The 20,511-nt window shown below is 46.2% G+C and overlaps 1 protein-coding gene across 1 annotated transcript in view; it reads left to right on the top strand.

The window, feature by feature from the left end:
- The window catches only part of LOC135507571 (zinc finger protein 827-like), a 93,298-nt gene extending 74,715 nt beyond the window's left edge, over positions 1 to 18,583 (top strand). Inside the window, 6 exon segments of the mRNA XM_064927089.1 lie at positions 75 to 249; positions 884 to 1,050; positions 10,355 to 10,561; positions 11,479 to 11,656; positions 14,147 to 15,003; positions 15,006 to 18,583. Coding sequence (XP_064783161.1) covers positions 75 to 249; positions 884 to 1,050; positions 10,355 to 10,561; positions 11,479 to 11,656; positions 14,147 to 15,003; positions 15,006 to 15,109 — 1,688 coding nt within the window. The 3' untranslated portion in view covers positions 15,110 to 18,583.
- Positions 18,584 to 20,511: the final 1,928 nt, after the last annotated feature.

The raw sequence follows: 20,511 nt of genomic DNA, 5'->3' as shown, positions 1-20,511 counted from the left end.
GTCTCTCGCTCTGTCTCTCTCTCTCTGTCTCTCTCTCTCTGACATTGTGTCTGTCTGTCCGTCTGTCCTTCCAGAGGAGCGGAAGTATACGTGTCACCTGTGTCCTTATGCAGCCAAGTGCAGAGCCAACCTGAACCAGCACCTGACCATCCACTCTGTCAAGCTGGTCAGCACCGACGCAGAGCAGATGGTCAGCGCCGTCGCCACCGCTGAGGGACGAGACGGGAAGACCTTCCCCTATTACTACAGGTGCTGCTACGCTGAATGAAAGAAACACTCCAAAGAAACATTGAATGGGCCAGATACACCATTTTGGATTTCTACTAGAGTCTGGTTGACGCACCTGTTCTCAGAGCGGTAGTCACAAGAACTGTCCCTGTACTAATGTACACAGACCCATAATAAAGGTCTGTCCCTATAGATTTTGGCAAGTACGTTTTCATCCATAGCAGGCGTCAAAGATCTCACGTGTGTGTGTGTGTGTGTGTGTGTGTGTGTGTGTGTGTGTGTGTGTGTGTGTGTGTGTGTGTGTGTGTGTGTGTGTGTGTGTGTGTGTGTGTGTGTGTGTGTGTGTGTGTGTGTGTGTGTGTGTGTGTGTGTGTGCGCAGAAGATCTATCCGTATTAAGACTGACACATGCAATTTACTGATCCCATAAATTGGTATCAGTAATGTAAACCATGGACTGTACATGACTGACCTATTTCTTTACTGGTCTGAGGTCAGCCTTTAGGGTTTGATTAGGAATTAATGATGTCTTCTCGCCTCTATAACCTGGTCTGAGATCAGCTTTTGGTCTATGTTCATTACCTCTCTCCTTTCCCCTCTAGCTGTGACCTGTTCTGAGATCAGTGTTTAACCCCTCCCTCTTCCTGTCCATCCAGCTGCCATGCGTGTGGTTTCCAGACGGGGCTGAACGCCCAGTTCGTCAGCCACATGTCTCTCCACGTGGACAAGGAGCAGTGGATGTTCGCTCTGTGCTGCAGCGCCTGTGACTACGTCTGTGTGGAGGAGAGTGACATGAAGTCCCACGTCAGTCACGGACACACAGGTAGATCTGTCTTCTGCTCAGGCATGTATTGTATGGAGAGATGGCTTTGGTCCACCTCTTGTCCCTGGGGGCAGCAATAGGACAGTCAGCTTGTTCAACCAACTTGGTGGCATTTCTTTTCCAGCTGAACTTGGTTTTGCTGCCGTCGAATTGTTCCAAATTGTATTGATTCCCTTCCTGAAGCGTGTATCTATCTGCTCGCTCGACTCATGGGTTTTAAAGTGCTGTTTTGGTGTAAGGATAGGCTAGAAAGAGGGGGTTTATACATTTTCTTACACCCAGTCTATACCTTTTACGTCCATGAGGAGGACTGGAGAAGTCTGCACCTCGGGTCGTAGCCAAACAATGTATTCAAGCTTTCAGAAGAGACCAACCTTTCAGAATGATTCTCAGATCAGCTGTGACATGTTGTTGGTAGGGAGCTGTTGGGGGACTGTTGCACATTGAGGTGCTACTGCTGACTGTTCAGAGTAGAAACAGCTAGTTTAGTTCACAGCCGTTTATAGTAGAGGGAACCAACATGTTCAGTTTCAACTCACTGAACTGATGTGACAATAAAGTAGCTTCATAAAGCTTCATAAAACGAGTCCCTTCACAGGAGAGAGAGGAGACTCTGTAACTCTGTAAACTACCCAAACAGAAACAACTTCCACTTTGAATAACAAAACACGTAGATTATTTTTCCCCCTTCGACTTTCCCTAGACTTTTAAAAGCCACTGGTCCAAAACCCAGCCTGTCAATGTATTTTTTTTTTGGTCCGTAGCAGCCTTGTCCGGTTTATCGTCGGACACGGTTGCCCGTCTTGCCCTTCCATGGCAGTGTGTGTGTGTGGGATTGTCAGGTAGTGTTGCAGACAGCTGAGGGGTCCTCACGGAGGCCGGGGAGCGACCTTGTTTATCTACGATGGCTGCCCCTTATCGTGCCTGAGGGGAAAAATCAATAGGCCCTCTGGTCCGTCAGAGGCAGGCCAGGGTTCACACACACACACACACACACACACACACACACACACACACACACACACACACACACACACACACACACACACATTCTTACCCTCTCTCACACACAGACACAGAGTGGTGAGTCCATATCGAAGCTTGGCATTTAGGCTAGCTTCCACCCACTAGCAAACATGGCTGCTGAAAACACACCACATTGGGGCTGTAGAAAAGACTGCTGGGTGTTTTTTGTCAACTGATAGTGTTTGGACACCACATCTCCCCCAGCCAAGCTCCAGACAGACATGGAAACGGCTGAACTCAGCAAGTGTTGCGCCTGAAGCTGGTCCCCGCTAAGATGTGTGTCAGGCACATGGGCAAGGGGTCAGACTGGCCCCACAGCAGGAAGCCTGGCTGCTGCTAGGAACAGGACAGAGATACTGTGTGTGTGGTGGTACAGTAGGAACAGGACAGAGATACTGTGTGTGGTGGTACAGTAGGAACAGGACAGAGATACTGTGTGTGGTGGTACAGTAGGAACAGGACAGAGATACTGTGTGTGTGGTGGTACAGTAGGAACAGGACAGAGATACTGTGTGTGTGGTGGTACAGTAGGAACAGGACAGAGATACCGTGTGGTGGTACAGTAGGAACAGGACAGAGATACTGTGTGGTGGTACAATAGGAACAGAACAGAGATACTGTGTGTGGTGGTACAGTAGGAACAGGACAGAGATACTGTGTGTGTGGTGGTACAGTAGGAACAGGACAGAGATACTGTGTGGTGGTACAATAGGAACAGGACAGAGATACTGTGTGGTGGTACAATAGGAACAGAACAGAGATACTGTGTGTGGTGGTACAGTAGGAACAGGACAGAGATACTGTGTGTGTGGTGGTACAGTAGGAACAGGACAGAGATACTGTGTGTGTGGTGGTACAGTAGGAACAGGACAGAGATACTGTGTGGTGGTACAGTAGGAACAGGACAGAGATACTGTGTGTGGTGGTACAATAGGAACAGAACAGAGATACTGTGTGTGGTGGTACAATAGGAACAGAACAGAGATACTGTGTGGTGGTACAGTAGGAACAGGACAGAGATACTGTGTGTGGTGGTACAATAGGAACAGAACAGAGATACTGTGTGTGGTGGTACAGTAGGAACAGAACAGAGATACTGTGTGTGGTGGTACAGTAGGAACAGGACAGCGATACTGTGTGGTGGTACAGTAGGAACAGGACAGAGATACTGTGTGTGTGGTGGTACAGTAGGAACAGGACAGAGATACTGTGTGTGTGGTGGTACAGTAGGAACAGGACAGAGATACTGTGTGGTGGTACAGTAGGAACAGGACAGAGATACTGTGTGGTGGTACAGTAGGAACAGGACAGAGATACTGTGTGTGGTGGTACAGTAGGAACAGGACAGAGATACCGTGTGGTGGTACAGTAGGAACAGGACAGAGATACTGTGTGTGGTGGTACAGTAGGAACAGGACAGAGATACTGTGTGTGTGGTGGTACAGTAGGAACAGGACAGAGATACTGTGTGTGGTGGTACAGTAGGAACAGGACAGAGATACTGTGTGTGGTGGTACAGTAGGAACAGGACAGAGATACTGTGTGTGGTGGTACAGTAGGAACAGGACAGAGATACTGTGTGTGGTGGTACAGTAGGAACAGGACAGAGATACTGTGTGTGTGGTGGTACAGTAGGAACAGGACAGAGATACTGTGTGTGTGGTGGTACAGTAGGAACAGGACAGAGATACTGTGTGTGTGGTGGTACAGTAGGAACAGGACAGAGATACTGTGTGTGTGGTGGTACAGTAGGAACAGAACAGAGATACTGTGTGGTGGTACAGTAGGAACAGAACAGAGATACTGTGTGGTGGTACAGTAGGAACAGGACAGAGATACTGTGTGTGGTGGTACAGTAGGAACAGGACAGCGATACTGTGTGGTGGTACAGTAGGAACAGGACAGAGATACTGTGTGTGGTGGTACAATAGGAACAGAACAGAGATACTGTGTGTGGTGGTACAGTAGGAACAGGACAGCGATACTGTGTGGTGGTACAATAGGAACAGGACAGAGATACTGTGTGGTGGTACAGTAGGAACAGAACAGAACAGAGATACTGTGTGTGGTGGTACAGTAGGAACAGGACAGAGATACTGTGTGTGTGGTGGTACAGTAGGAACAGGACAGAGATACTGTGTGGTGGTACAGTAGGAACAGGACAGAGATACTGTGTGTGTGGTGGTACAGTAGGAACAGGACAGAGATACTGTGTGTGTGGTGGTACAGTAGGAACAGAACAGAGATACTGTGTGGTGGTACAATAGGAACAGAACAGAGATACTGTGTGGTGGTACAGTAGGAACAGGACAGAGATACTGTGTGTGGTGGTACAATAGGAACAGAACAGAGATACTGTGTGGTGGTACAGTAGGAACAGGACAGAGATACTGTGTGTGGTGGTACAGTAGGAACAGAACAGAGATACTGTGTGTGGTGGTACAGTAGGAACAGAACAGAGATACTGTGTGTGGTGGTACAGTAGGAACAGGACAGAGATACTGTGTGTGTGGTGGTACAGTAGGAACAGGACAGAGATACTGTGTGTGTGGTGGTACAGTAGGAACAGGACAGAGATACTGTGTGTGTGGTGGTACAGTAGGAACAGGACAGAGATACTGTGTGGTGGTACAGTAGGAACAGGACAGAGATACTGTGTGGTGGTACAGTAGGAACAGGACAGAGATACTGTGTGGTGGTACAGTAGGAACAGGACAGAGATACTGTGTGTGTGGTGGTACAGTAGGAACAGGACAGAGATACTGTGTGTGGTGGTACAGTAGGAACAGGACAGAGATACTGTGTGGTGGTACAGTAGGAACAGGACAGAGATACTGTGTGTGTGGTGGTACAGTAGGAACAGGACAGAGATACTGTGTGTGGTGGTACAGTAGGAACAGGACAGAGATACTGTGTGTGGTGGTACAGTAGGAACAGGACAGAGATACTGTGTGTGGTGGTACAGTAGGAACAGGACATAGATACTGTGTGTGGTGGTACAGTAGGAACAGGACATAGATACTGTGTGTGTGGTGGTACAGTAGGAACAGGACAGAGATACTGTGTGTGTGGTGGTACAGTAGGAACAGGACAGAGATACTGTGTGTGGTGGTACAGTAGGAACAGGACAGAGATACTGTGTGTGGTGGTACAGTAGGAACAGGACAGAGATACTGTGTGTGGTGGTACAGTAGGAACAGGACAGAGATACTGTGTGTGGTGGTACAGTAGGAACAGGACAGAGATACTGTGTGTGGTGGTACAGTAGGAACAGGACAGAGATACTGTGTGTGGTGGTACAGTAGGAACAGGACAGAGATACTGTGTGTGGTGGTACAATGGGAACAGGACAGAGATACTGTGTGTGGTGGTACAGTAGGAACAGAACAGAGATACTGTGTGTGTGGTGGTACAGTAGGAACAGGACAGAGATACTGTGTGTGTGGTGGTACAGTAGGAACAGGACAGAGATACTGTGTGGTGGTACAATAGGAACAGGACAGAGATACTGTGTGTGTGGTGGTACAGTAGGAACAGGACAGAGATACTGTGTGTGGTGGTACAATGGGAACAGGACAGAGATACTGTGTGTGGTGGTACAGTAGGAACAGAACAGAGATACTGTGTGTGTGGTGGTACAGTAGGAACAGAACAGAGATACTGTGTGTGTGGTGGTACAGTAGGAACAGAACAGAGATACTGTGTGTGTGGTGGTACAGTAGGAACAGGACAGAGATACTGTGTGTGGTGGTACAGTAGGAACAGGACAGAGATACTGTGTGTGTGGTGGTACAGTAGGAACAGAACAGAGATACTGTGTGGTGGTACAGTAGGAACAGAACAGAGATACTGTGTGTGGTGGTACAGTAGGAACAGGACAGCGATACTGTGTGGTGGTACAGTAGGAACAGGACAGAGATACTGTGTGTGGTGGTACAATAGGAACAGAACAGAGATACTGTGTGTGGTGGTACAGTAGGAACAGGACAGCGATACTGTGTGGTGGTACAGTAGGAACAGGACAGAGATACTGTGTGTGTGGTGGTACAGTAGGAACAGGACAGAGATACTGTGTGTGTGGTGGTACAGTAGGAACAGGACAGAGATACTGTGTGGTGGTACAGTAGGAACAGGACAGAGATACTGTGTGGTGGTACAGTAGGAACAGGACAGAGATACTGTGTGTGGTGGTACAGTAGGAACAGGACAGAGATACTGTGTGTGGTGGTACAGTAGGAACAGGACAGAGATACTGTGTGTGGTGGTACAGTAGGAACAGGACAGAGATACTGTGTGTGGTGGTACAGTAGGAACAGGACAGAGATACTGTGTGTGGTGGTACAGTAGGAACAGGACAGAGATACTGTGTGTGGTGGTACAGTAGGAACAGGACAGAGATACTGTGTGTGGTGGTACAGTAGGAACAGGACAGAGATACTGTGTGGTGGTACAATGGGAACAGGACATAGATACTGTGTGTGGTGGTACAGTAGGAACAGGACAGAGATACTGTGTGGTGGTACAATGGGAACAGGACATAGATACTGTGTGTGGTGGTACAGTAGGAACAGGACAGAGATACTGTGTGTGTGGTGGTACAGTAGGAACAGGACAGAGATACTGTGTGTGTGGTGGTACAGTAGGAACAGGACAGAGATACTGTGTGTGTGGTGGTACAGTAGGAACAGGACAGAGATACCGTGTGGTGGTACAGTAGGAACAGGACAGAGATACCGTGTGGTGGTACAGTAGGAACAGGACAGAGATACCGTGTGGTGGTACAGTAGGAACAGGACAGAGATACCGTGTGGTGGTACAGTAGGAACAGGACAGAGATACCGTGTGGTGGTACAGTAGGAACAGGACAGAGATACTGTGTGGTGGTACAGTAGGAACAGGACAGAGATACTGTGTGTGTGGTGGTACAGTAGGAACAGGACAGAGATACTGTGTGTGTGGTGGTACAGTAGGAACAGAACAGAGATACCGTGTGGTGGTACAGTAGGAACAGGACAGAGATACCGTGTGGTGGTACAGTAGGAACAGGACAGAGATACTGTGTGTGTGGTGGTACAGTAGGAACAGGGCAGAGATACTGTGTGTGGTGGTACAGTAGGAACAGGACAGAGATACTGTGTGGTGGTACAGTAGGAACAGGACAGAGATACTGTGTGGTGGTACAATAGGAACAGGACAGAGATACTGTGTGGTGGTACAGTAGGAACAGGACAGAGATACTGTGTGTGGTGGTACAGTAGGAACAGGACAGAGATACTGTGTGTGTGGTGGTACAGTAGGAACAGGACAGAGATACTGTGTGTGTGGTGGTACAGTAGGAACAGGACAGAGATACTGTGTGTGGTGGTACAGTAGGAACAGGACAGAGATACTGTGTGTGTGGTGGTACAGTAGGAACAGGACAGAGATACTGTGTGTGTGGTGGTACAGTAGGAACAGGACAGAGATACTGTGTGTGTGGTGGTACAGTAGGAACAGGACAGAGATACTGTGTGGTGGTACAATAGGAACAGGACAGAGATACTGTGTGGTGGTACAATAGGAACAGGACAGAGATACTGTGTGGTGGTACAGTAGGAACAGGACAGAGATACTGTGTGTGTGGTGGTACAGTAGGAACAGGACAGAGATACTGTGTGTGGTGGTACAGTAGGAACAGGACAGAGATACTGTGTGTGTGGTGGTACAGTAGGAACAGGACAGAGATACTGTGTGGTGGTACAGTAGGAACAGCACAGAGATACTGTGTGTGTGGTGGTACAGTAGGAACAGGACAGAGATACTGTGTGGTGGTACAGTAGGAACAGGACAGATATACTGTGTGGTGGTACAATAGGAACAGGGCAGATACTGTGTGGTGGTACAGTAGGAACAGGACAGAGATACTGTGTGTGTGGTGGTACAGTAGGAACAGGACAGAGATACTGTGTGGTGGTACAGTAGGAACAGGACAGAGATACTGTGTGGTGGTACAGTAGGAACAGGACAGAGATACTGTGTGTGTGGTGGTACAGTAGGAACAGGACAGAGATACTGTGTGGTGGTACAGTAGGAACAGGACAGAGATACTGTGTGGTGGTACAGTAGGAACAGGACAGAGATACTGTGTGGTGGTACAGTCGGAACAGGACAGAGATACTGTGTGTGGTGGTACAGTAGGAACAGGACAGAGATACTGTGTGTGGTGGTACAGTAGGAACAGGACAGAGATACTGTGTGGTGGTACAGTAGGAACAGGGCAGAGATACTGTGTGGTGGTACAGTAGGAACAGGACAGAGATACTGTGTGGTGGTACAGTAGGAACAGGGCAGAGATACTGTGTGGTGGTACAGTAGGAACAGGACAGAGATACTGTGTGGTGGTACAGTAGGAACAGGACAGATACTGTGTGGTGGTACAGTAGGAACAGGACAGAGATACTGTGTGGTGGTACAGTAGGAACAGGACAGATACTGTGTGGTGGTACAGTAGGAACAGGACAGAGATACTGTGTGGTGGTACAGTAGGAACAGGGCAGAGATGCTGTGTGTGTGGTGGTATAGTAGGAACAGGGCAGAGATACTGTGTGGTGGTATAGTAGGAACAGGGCAGAGATGCTGTGTGTGTGGTGGTATAGTTGGAACAGGACAGAGATCCATTCAATCTCCCAGATATTTATGCATCTGTAACTTTTGTCATTCATCATTATTCATGATTCATTCATGATTATCTGTAATTATAGGGTCCACATTAATGTAGAAGTGTTCAGAAACATATTATTTTTCTTTTTTTACAATAAAACTGCCTCTAATGACACAATATATTATGTACCATTCATTTTTATTGGGCACAACAATCTTATACACAAACAAAACAAACTGCAAATACATCCAACAAGTTTCTAGAGTCACCTGCAGTCATTGCATGCTAGGAATATGAGACCAAATACTAAACTTTTAACTACTTTAATACACGTAAGAGAATTTGTCCAAATACATATGACTGCTTCAAATTGGGGGACTAGATACATTAGGTGCTTTCATTTCTGAACTGTGAAACATGTATAAAATACCCTCAAATATAAGGTGACATTCTGTACTGTCGCATCATATTAAACATATTAAAATCCAAAATGGTGGAGTATCGAGCCACCTTTTAAAGCTTCCGCTTCACTGTCCAATCCGTAGGGGAGTGTAACACAGGTTTACAACGTTTTCCACCCTCATAAAAAGTGAAGTGTGTTTGACTAAACACATGCTTCAATCGCATATTGGACCTTGTAAAAAGTGCTAACAAGGAATATGCCAACAGGGATGATAAATGATGTGGTTTCCCACAAGGGACAAGTACTCTTTGAATGTTTAGAGCATCATGTACTCTATAGCTCCCTTAGGCCTCGTTTTGTCTTTAATCTATCTCTAGAGGTCTTCGGCGTTGAGAGAGATGTATACAATGGTATTTCACTCTCTGCTTTCTGCGTTTCTATACCTGCATTTCTATACCTCTCATTCTCAAGGATGAAAGTGTGTAGGCCATGCACAATATGTGTCTTTGAATGTGTCTGTGTGAATGCCTCAGTGTGTGTGTGTGTGTGTGTGTGTGTGTGTGTGTGTGTGTGTGTGTGTGTGTGTGCGTGCGCCCATACAAATGTGTGTGAGGTCGCTGGCGTCGGCCATTTCACAATCCATGGCAGCCAGCAGCCCTATACTCCTTCACCTCCCACCCTCCCTCTCCTTCTCCCTGACTGAATGCCCTTTGTTGAGCTGTGCCCTGAGTTGCTCCCGCCATCTTAGCTCCCTTAGCCGTGACCCTCCTCCTCCCCTCTTTTCTCTCTCTCTCATACTCTCTCTCTCTATCCCAGAGAAGTGCAGTCACACAGAGAGGGGGAAAAAAGAGAGAGATCAATAAAAGCATACTGGCTGTTGATTGGACTGGCAGCAGGGCTCCAGTCAGAGGACATGGCCCTGAAGCTGAGTCTGCCTGCCTGCAGTGTGTGTGATTTTCATTTTGTGTGTGTGTGTGTGTGGTTTTGACTGTAGTTTAGTGCTTTTCCTCCTTTTATTGGGTTGAGGTACCCTGTCTAATGTTGAGAAAGCACTTATGATGACGGTGGCAGTGCTGGTAGTGACAGAATTGGGGTGTATTACTTAATCATTCAGGAAGTAAAGTGAAATGTAATTACAATGGTACATTTTATGAGTTCGATGATGATGATTGTCACGATAATGACAATGCTGATGATGTTGATGATGATTGACTCTTGACCCCTCTTCTTCATAGGTCTGAACTCGCGGAGCCCCCTCAGTGAGACGAAGAGCACCTCCTCCCTGTCGGCCCTCAGCGATTCGCTGAACAGCTCAGAGGGTGGAGAACTTACCCATGCCAATGAGGAGCTCAAGAACCTGCTGGCCCCTCCCTCCTCTGCAGGCAGCCAATCCAGCTCCAGCAGCCACTCGGGATCAGGAACTGAAGAGAAGTCTGAGAAAGGTAAGGAGTTCTGGGATGTATAGGCTGGAACATTATGTAGAACTACAGTTCATTTAATATACTTACAATTCTGTATCCTTAAAGGCCCAATGCAGCCGTTTTTATCTCAATATCAAATCATTTCTGGGTAACAATAAGTGCCTTATGATGAAATAACACTGATAACATTTTTTCACACTTTTACAGTGTTAGATTCCATTAAAAATGTGCAAAAAAACTACTTCTCAAGCAAGATTTTTGCTAGGACTGTCTGGGAGGGGTCTGAGTGGAGAGGGGAAAACTGAAAAGTAGCTGTTATTGGCAGACAGGTTTGGAACTCTCTTTGTTATTGGTCTATTAACTCATTTACCGCCTGGTGATGTCACCATGAAAATCTGAAACTCCCGCTCATGCTAAGCTGCTGGTTAGATCGTCCTGTGTATGTTGTATTTTCAACCAGCAGCTATCAGGAAATAACACTGATCACATTTTTTTCACACTTTTACAGTGTTAGTTTCATCAGCTGTTGTACAATATGATATTAAACACAGAAAACAGAATTTTGACTGCACTGGGCCTTTTAAAGAGAGAGTGTGAGCCCACCCCTTTATCTACTTCCCCAGAGTCAGATGAACTCATGGATACCATGTTTACGTCTCTGCGTCCAGTATGCAGGAAGTTAGATGTAGTTTTGCACGCTATTGCGAACTAGCGTTAGCGCAATGACTGAATGTCTCCTCGAACAGCTAGCATGCAAATGCCCAGACTTTTTTCACGTAAATTATGCAGCGAAGTAAAGGTGTGTGTGATGTGTCCAGAATATGTGAGGTAAAATACGAGCAGTAATTTGAGCCACACACAAGGATATCACGGGGGTGATGTTTAATTAAGAGGACAAGGAGCACTGCAGTCATGCTAACTCCCCCCCCCCCCACCAGGCTTCGAGTGCGTCTTCTGCAACTTTGTGTGCAAGACGCGGACCATGTACGAGCGCCACCTCCAGATCCACCTCATCACGCGCATGTTCGAGTGCGACGTGTGCCACAAGTTCCTGAAGACGCCCGAGCAGCTGCTGGAGCACAAGAAGTGCCACACCGTCCCCACCGGAGGGCTCAAGTAAGGAAAGCAAGTACAGACAGAGGTTCCTACTCCACCACCCTACCCTACCCCGACTCCTCCCTCACACATGTACAGACGCACAGGCAGAGGGTAACCCACTGACCGACTGACTATAGCATGCACATTAAGTCGAAAACATGCGTGTAAGACCACATGCATAAACATAATACATTACTGAACTGTAAATGTGTGCATGCATTCAGCCACACTTTCAAACTAGATGACGTCAACACACAGACACTGTCCAACATACACATTTACGTGCATAGGACATCTAGCTCACTGAAGCTATTAAGACATTCACAGAGTATATATAAACCGTGTTACACTCACAGCCCTAAATACTAAACTCTGTCCCCCTCTGACCCAATACTCCTATACCCCTATAGGAGCCTCTGTTGTACTGTGTGATGTACACACACACACACACACACACACACACAGTAAACCATACGTAGCCATTTAGCCTGTCTGTTCATGTTAAATCAACGCTGCCAGTACATGAAGCTCCTTCAACACACACGCAACAACATGCTAATGACATTAGCCTAGCCATGACCTTCTCCAACACACACGCAACAACATGCTAATGACATTAGCCTAGCCATGAAGCTCCTCCAACACACACGCAGCAACATGCTAATGACATTAGCCTAGCCATGAAGCTCCTCCAACACACACGCAACATGCTAATGCAATTAGCCTAGCCATGAAGCTCCTCCAACACACACGCAACAACATGCTAATGACATTAGCGTAGCGCTGTGCTTTTCAAGCCTGCACTCACAGATGCATATTTTATACCAGATAGATGTTCTATTTTCCCAGATTGCATTTGAAACCATCTGGAATGAAAGTAGTACATGCATTCACATGCAATCACTAAACAGGAAATCTGAACAGAAAATATTTAAGCGCAGTAGGAACAGATTGTTAACACACAACAGTCACTGTCATTTTTGTTTCTTTTTTTTGTTTGTATCTATTTGTCAAAGTTGTTTGCCATGATACGCAGTCAGTCAATGCACGTGTAGAGCCATCGATATCAATCAGACGCCATTGAACTCATCTCGCCATTAACTGATCGGCCGACACGGTCACTTGGCCATGTTTAATGTCAAGCTGTCACCACTATTCACCAGATACTGTCCATTGTCTAGCCATCGGTAGCATTAGATCAGTAGTTGGTTTGGTGTTTGGAGTGAGAGAGTCAGGGTTGTAGTTTACTGAGGTATCTGTTAGTGTCTCGTCTTGTTACAAGGAGTAGAGGCACGGTTAAGGTCTCAATACGCCACCACCAATTCTCTCCACGTTCATTGGTCAGTACAGGAACACACACACACACACACACAAACAACACTGCTAACAGTATTAGTCCATTTTAGGTACATGGGCATGTATTTATTTCACATTTGAAATGTTCAAGGGTGCAATTAGTTCAGTCATTATAGTAGAGTGTTTTAATGTTTGTTAGAAATCCATCCTCTATCCTGACTTTAAAACCAGACAGACAGTCCACATTAGCTGTGCGGGTAAGGTTTGAGAGGTCAGAATTAAAAGCAGGTTGCCCAAACACAGCTGCCCCCTCAGTCCAGTTCAAGAGGGTATCTCTAGTCTAGACTCTAGAGTAGTGTGTCCAGGCAGGGTTGTGTACTAAGTAGTGTGTGCTCAGCAGTGGATGGTGGGGTGACGGAGTGGTGGTTATCCACTGCAATGGAGAACACTTTCAAATCAAGCCAGCTGAATAAGCTGATCAAAAGACAGACGAGAAGTTGTAGACAATGGAGAAAAACACTTTTTATAAGAGAGAGAGAAGAGACTGTAGTGTGTACCGAAGAGGAGAGTGTACTGAAGACTGCTCTCTGAGTGTGGCGTGAGGCGTGTCTAGGACAGAGAAGGGCCTCCCTTTACCAGTGCATCCTTAGTGTACTCAGAAGTGTTAATTCAGGAGTGTATGTCCAGGAGTGTATGGGAGAGAGAAGGTGTGTGTAGGGTCTTCACCACGTGGCTGGTTGTATTCTGAGGTGATTCTGTTCTGCAGGGTTTGTGAAGCGCTTTGGGGCCCAGAGCAGATGAATGGTGCTATTTAAATGTAAGTGCCACATTTCCATTTATTTCAGTTATCCTTCCATTCCTAATTCCGTCCAATCCTTTTCTCTTTCCACCACCTGTCTCTGCCCAGTTCTACATGCCCCACCCACCTACCACCAACCCACTCCAAACACACTTCCAACCCACCCTACACACTTTAAAATTTCAACAACACACACACACCGATCATTCCTTTAGGGTCAAATATTCAGGACACATCACACACACCTTTCCTCCTTCACCTTCCCCCTCTTCATCCTCCCTTGTGTTGTAGTCTTAAGATGTGTATTTTGGTCATCGTGTATTTAAGTCCTCTCTTCGTTAAACCTCCCCTCGCAATTGTGTGTGTATTTCCCATGTCCTGCCCCCTTCCACTTCCTCCTTCCTGTTTCCCAGGTGCCCCGTCTGCATTTATTCCACCAATCGACCGGTGGCCATGGAGTGCCACCTGAAGACCCATTACAAGATGGAGTACAAGTGTCGCATCTGCCAGTCGGTGTGGTGCGACCAGCCCGCGCTGGAGAGGCACATGCGCGAGCATCGCCTCGGCAACCACTACAAGTGTGAGCAGTGCGGCTACCTGTCCAAGACGGCCAACAAGCTGATCGAGCACGTGCGCGTGCACACGGGCGAGCGGCCCTTCCACTGCGACCGCTGCGGCTACAGCTGCAAGCGCAAGGACAACCTGAACCTGCACAAGAAGCTGAAGCATGCCCCGCGCCAGACCTTCGGCTGCACAGAGTGCCCCTTCACCACCACCCACCCCTTCATCTTCAGCCGCCACCTCAAGAAGCACCAGGGTGGAGGGGAAGGGGAGGAGGCCGGCGAGGAGGAGTTCCAGGCCCAGCTAGGGGGCTCTCTGGTGGGGTCTCTGCAGGGCGGGGAGCCCTTCCTCCTGGGGGTAGGTGGAGGTGGAAGTAGCGGGGGGAGCGGTAACAGCAGCCCCCTCATGATTCTCTCTGCCTCCCAGGCCCTGCAGTCTGTCGCCCTGTCACTCATCACAGGGAAACAACACCACCGTCAACAGGAGCTCCCGCCCCCAGCCCAGCGTTACCTGACAGCGACCACAACCAATGGCGGAGGCCCCTCCCTCTTCTTCCCCTCCCCACGCCATGTCTACGAGCAGTTGGGAAACTGCGAGCGAGCGCACCTGATCCCCCTCACAACCCTGTTCACCCACCGCCACTGCTCCACATTCCACTCGCCCCTCTCCAGACTCCAGAGGCCGCCCTCCTCCGCCCCCCCCTTTTCCTCTCCTCCACCGCCTCCTCCCCCTCTCCTCCCTCGCCCACCTCACTCAAACACTCCTTCCTGGCTTACCTAGGACTGGGACTGACGGAGAGAGCCAAGACTGTGTGACTGTTCTCCTCTCCTCCTTCTCATCCCTATCTCTTCCCCCTCCCTCTCGTTCCCCTTTCTCTCTATCCCTCTCTCCCTGGACAGTGGTGTGAAAGATCGTTATCCACTGCGATGGGGACTTTCCAATCAAGCCAGCTGAATAAGCTGGACAGAGACAGACAAGTAGTTATTGTAGACCATGAAAAAAAAAAGAATTTATCAGAGAAAAGGCTGTATGTGCTAAAAAATGCATTTATATCAAAAGCTGCTTTTCTTATCTGTTATATCGATTGAATTATTACTCTCTCTCTCTACTTTTTATTTTCTAATGTTTTGAATGACCAGGACCCAACTGCATTACCTGTAAAACGGATCCGTGTTTTCTTTTTGTTTTTGTTAGAAAAGTCGAAAAAGAAGAAGAAACAAAACAAGTGCTCTGACATTTTTAGTGCATTTTTGTCTTTTGGCTACTACGCATCAGAATAGCATGCCTGCCTCTTTGTTTCCGCTAGCTTTGATGCACGTCATTTAATAGGGTATGATGAACCAATCCCCAGGTTGTTAAATTGTGATGCGCCGCGAACAAGAACCAATGAAACGGAACGCTTTTTCTCAAGTCTCGTTTCCAAAGCAACGCCTCAAACCACGCACTTAATGAATTATTTAACAGATACTGTACATAGTTTTGTAGCCTTCAATCTCCCCCACAACTAAGCTTTGACTTTATCTGTTTGGTTTTGTGTAATGGTGAAACCATATGCATCAAACGTCGACTTGAACTCACCTTTGTCTCAGGTGGTGGTCGTCTTGGCAACCCATACACACCGGTGACATCTTGTACGTTGTTTGAAGTTGTGCGGTGGGGTGGACAGAACAAGTCACATTCTCTACTCAAGGCCCTTTGGCAATTCAAACGGTTTTCAAATCAATGTAACACACGTTATAGCCTCATGCTATAGTCTTTGCTTTCCCCAACTTAGCCCTTGTGTAACCGTAGCCTAGTCCCAGGTCTGTTTGTGCTGTCGTGACAATGACCGTAGGAATTGGCAAGACACCACAAACAGATCTGGGACCAGATTGGTTTTACCCCACCAGCCCACATCAAAGGATCCATGAGGACACCTGTAACCCCTGAGACCAGGGTCCTATTCATTAGGCACCAAACGGAAGAAAAAGGACAATCACCAGAACTTGTCGTTATGCTACGTTGCGCCCTAATGAATACGACCCAGGTGTTGTTCGGTCCAGCATCGTGTGTAGAACTATGTATGGACTGGCGCACCATTACGTTAGATAAGCTGTAAGAGAGAACTGTTTTGTGGAGGTGACCAGCTGACGGGGTGTTAAAACCCCCAGCGGCTCCGGGCACCACAGGCCGATTCAATGGTGCTTTTTCGAGCTCTTTTGTAATTTTGTGTAAAAAAGAAAAAACAGAAAGAAACTGCTCCAAAATGACTTGAATGAATGTATTTTTCTTTGTTGATGTACGTGATGCGAACGTGATGCAGATGTGCGGTGTAGTTGCAGGCAGGGACTGTTGGGTACCGTTGCCTATATGACAGAAAGCAAGGGGTTGGTTTTTGTAGGTCGGTGGCCTTCTGTGTCTTTTTAGGTTGTTCGTTCATTTTTTTTTTTTCCCCTTCTCTTTCTCTTTTTTACTGAGCCTTTTAAACGTAGGACGATGAGCGTTTTCTACTAACGTGCATCGCTATTATGAAGCCATTTTGATGAAGGCTCCGATAGGTCCAATGTTGTTGACGAGGAAGCAGCCATTGGTTTGGTTTTGGTGGTGTCGCTTCTGTCTCAGTGAGAAGACATGGTACTGCTTTCTATTCCCCCATCGCTCCATCTCTGTTGTAATTGCACTTAGCTTAGTCCCATTTCAAAACCAAAAGCACTTAGCTAGTTCATATTGTTATAGTGGAAACGTTTGAGCTGTCGGTCCGATATCACCGGAAACAGACTTATTACCTTTTTCAGATGTTTGCTGTGAACGATCTGAATCAAAACCATGATTTCCTGATTTTTGTTGTGTAGACATTTTGTGGTTTAGTGCGGAGGGTTTTGACCTCTGTAAAATTGCAGAGCGCAGATGAACACAAATTGCATGAATTAGGCAGTCGAGGTTGAACTATACTACGCTGGGAGACCCAAAGGGCCCAGGCTAAATTGTCAAAGCCAGTTTTGCACAGTGCTGCACTTTTTGAACATGAAAAATGTATTTATCTGTACAGACGGAGATGCTCAACATGGAGAGTGTACATGAGACCAGGCAGCATAATAAAGGCATTTCGTTTTATTTTATGCAAAAGCATTACCCATTTAATTGACCTTGCTCGCATTCCCAAGTGGTCTTTATTAAGCCAACATGGTTTCTTATTTGTAAAGGGATTTTTTTTTTTTACCTTAATTGTTTTGCTTGTTTATTGTACTTTTCATTTTCTTGTGCTTTTTTAAAATTTGTATATATATATTTGTTTTATTTCTTTGTAATGACAACAAAAATTGAGAGAACAATGCATTGTTAAGACCAAATGAAACTTAAAAACGAGGTTGTGATGCTAGGATTAAATCCGTCACTTCCTGGTAACGGAGGGGTGTAACAGTTAAATCTCTCTCCCGTGGTTTTCTTTTAGTCCCGTTTGACAACATAGCAATGTTCAGCATGCTGTCCGCTGGTCGCTGCTACATTATAGGAGTACAAGGAGCCCCCACCCCTGCCACACACACACTCCTAGGTCAGCTCCAGCTCCTTATCTATCCTCTAATATGTAATACTCTAGTGCCACTTGGTGGAAGAGAACCGCCTGAGACCACTGAGAATGAGTCAAACTGATTTTCAGGGTCCAAATCTAAAAACAAAAAATAAGAGGAACAAAAAAGAATGTGCCCGACTTTTTACGACTGACTGTATGCCTATATATATATATATATATATATATATATATATATAGCTACCACATAATCATTATGTAATCAAGAATGGCTGCAGTTGTTTCTTCTTATAAAACGGCCCCTTGGTCTGGTTGGTGTGTCTAAGGAGATGAAAAGGCCGACAGGGATCGCTTCTCTGTCCTTTCCAAACCCAGTATTTTTAAGCACTTATAGTTTGCTTATAATTTTTTGCCGAAAGGTGATTTTTATTTTATTTTATGGTATGTTGAGTGACTACCTTTCTGAGCACTTCGGAGTATGCATGACATCTCTCTCTATTTTATGACTCGACAAGACAACTATCTTCTTTTTTGTGTGTTTCCGTTCATCTTTTTGGCACTCAGTAAAAATTGGTATGTGCTGTATAAAGCTTTCTGATTAGTTCATTGTTAAGGCTGTACAGGGTTGTTTGTGACAATAACTGGTAAATAGATCATTTGTACTTTTTTGGTTTTTGTATTCGTTTTTTCTTTGTTTTGGCATTATTTTATGTTCAAAAGTTGCCAGATCTAAATGTAACAAGGATTTGAAAGTAAAGCTTACAACAGATGTTCCACCTCAGGTCTGGTTTTTCTTTCGACTCTATAATGTCATTTTCAATGTCATGTTGTCTTGATTGTATATAGTTGAAACGGCCTCTCTCCAGGGACAGCTGCTTCACTGGTGGAGACGTTCACAACGGGAAAGAAAAGAGCAGCAATGGATCCTCCCAAAAGTCTAATTCTGGAATACCTCGAACCGGCCAACACTCCTTATGGCCTTATGAGAGACGGCGGAGGACTCTTTCTGATGCGACGCAGTTCTCTATACGTTCCATAGGCATCTGAAAATGGCACCCTATTTCCTATATAGTGCACTACTTTTGACCCCTGTTCCCTATAAAGAGAACTACTTTTGACCAGGGCCCGACTGGGTTAACCGACAACGACGAAAACAGTGCATGCGCTTCAATGGGGCAGAAGGCCGTGAGTTGTTATGATTCTGGATGGCCAGATAGCTAGCAACAGTAACAACAAGCTGCCATGTAGTGAATCGCAAGGGGCTCATTTCAGCTAGTTTGTTCTTGATACCATGTCTTGTTTTGACTCATGTCACGTCTATGCTAATATGGCTAAAATTAGCTAGCTAGCTAACCAACAACAGTAACAATATATTTGAGAAACAATTGCTCATTGTGAAAATGTATTTATGATTTCAATAAACATTAGACTAAGTATAGTTTACTTGTTGTCAACAATCTAAGGCAACACCGTCCGTTTTGCCCCAAAGTTGCGCACGCCTCTGTTTTGTTGCTGAACAACCAACCTGTCTTGGGGCCCTGGTCAAAAGTAGTGCGCTACATAGGGAATAGGGTGCAATTTGGGGCGTGTACACAGTGCTGTAATGGAGGCAGCAGACAGCAGCAGCACGTTCTCACCCAGCCAGAGGTTGGGGCCAGCCTAATGAAAACAGATGAAGCAGAGATAAAGTGTTTGCAGAAATTAAGGAACTCATTTATCACCGTTAGGCCCCGAGCTATAGAACACCTTGGTCTAAAGTTCTCCTTTAACAGGCCTACAGTCAGTATCCCAAACACACACACTCTCTCCCTCTGTCTACCACCCTTCTCTCCTTCCCCTCTCCTTCTCTCTTCCCCCTTTTTCTTCCCCCCCTTAATTCAATGGCTTTATTGGAATGGGAAACATATGTTTATATAAAGTAGATAATAAACAAAAGGAAAATAAACAAAGACATGTCTAATTCAAACTGAAATAGTGCATATTGTATAAACAGCCAATACTTTGAAGGGGTGAGAGAGAGATCTCCCTCCCTCCCCCTTTAGTATTGACAGTTGCATAGGGCTGTTTATATGACATGCACTATTTCAGTTGAAAGTCCGTGTGTATTATGCAGTAATGTTATCTGTTCATATTAGCCAATGATCTGTATATACAGTACCTCATCCACAGGATTTCAGTGTTGCTCAGAGTAAAGTATGGAGCTTCGGCGATACTAGACCAAATGGTCACCTCACTTCCCTGGACCTTAACCTTTACAGAGGTCACCCGTGTTCAAGTCTGAAACTCCTCTCTCTTCTCTATGTAGTTCAGATGTTGGCGTCTAGATCCGGTCTGGCCGTTTGCCATACCGTGGTATTAATGAGTCTCCTCTCCAGTGTGTTGAAAGCGGCTTAATTAAGTTCAAAGCAGTGCCAGGGTCATTAGAGGCCTGCTCAGCTGACCTCCCTATGAGTGGAAGTGTTGATTAGGAAGTGGAGATGGAGACACTCGCGCGGGCACATACACACTAGTGGAGACACACTCCTACACACACACATGGCAGGACATGTATTGATTTGAGGGTATTTAGATGTCTAAAGATTGACTTCCATTCATATTTAGCTCATGCCTATAACACCTTAATTACTATACAATGCTATTGTCCAAAATGGAGAATTTATCCTTCCTCACAAAAAGTGTATATATAGTTATAATAATATCCCAACACCC

The sequence above is a fragment of the Oncorhynchus masou genome, chromosome 21, assembly GCF_036934945.1.
Source record: "Oncorhynchus masou masou isolate Uvic2021 chromosome 21, UVic_Omas_1.1, whole genome shotgun sequence".
Classification (NCBI taxonomy): Eukaryota; Metazoa; Chordata; class Actinopteri; order Salmoniformes; family Salmonidae; genus Oncorhynchus; species Oncorhynchus masou.
This window is presented reverse-complemented; position numbering and strand designations above follow the sequence as displayed.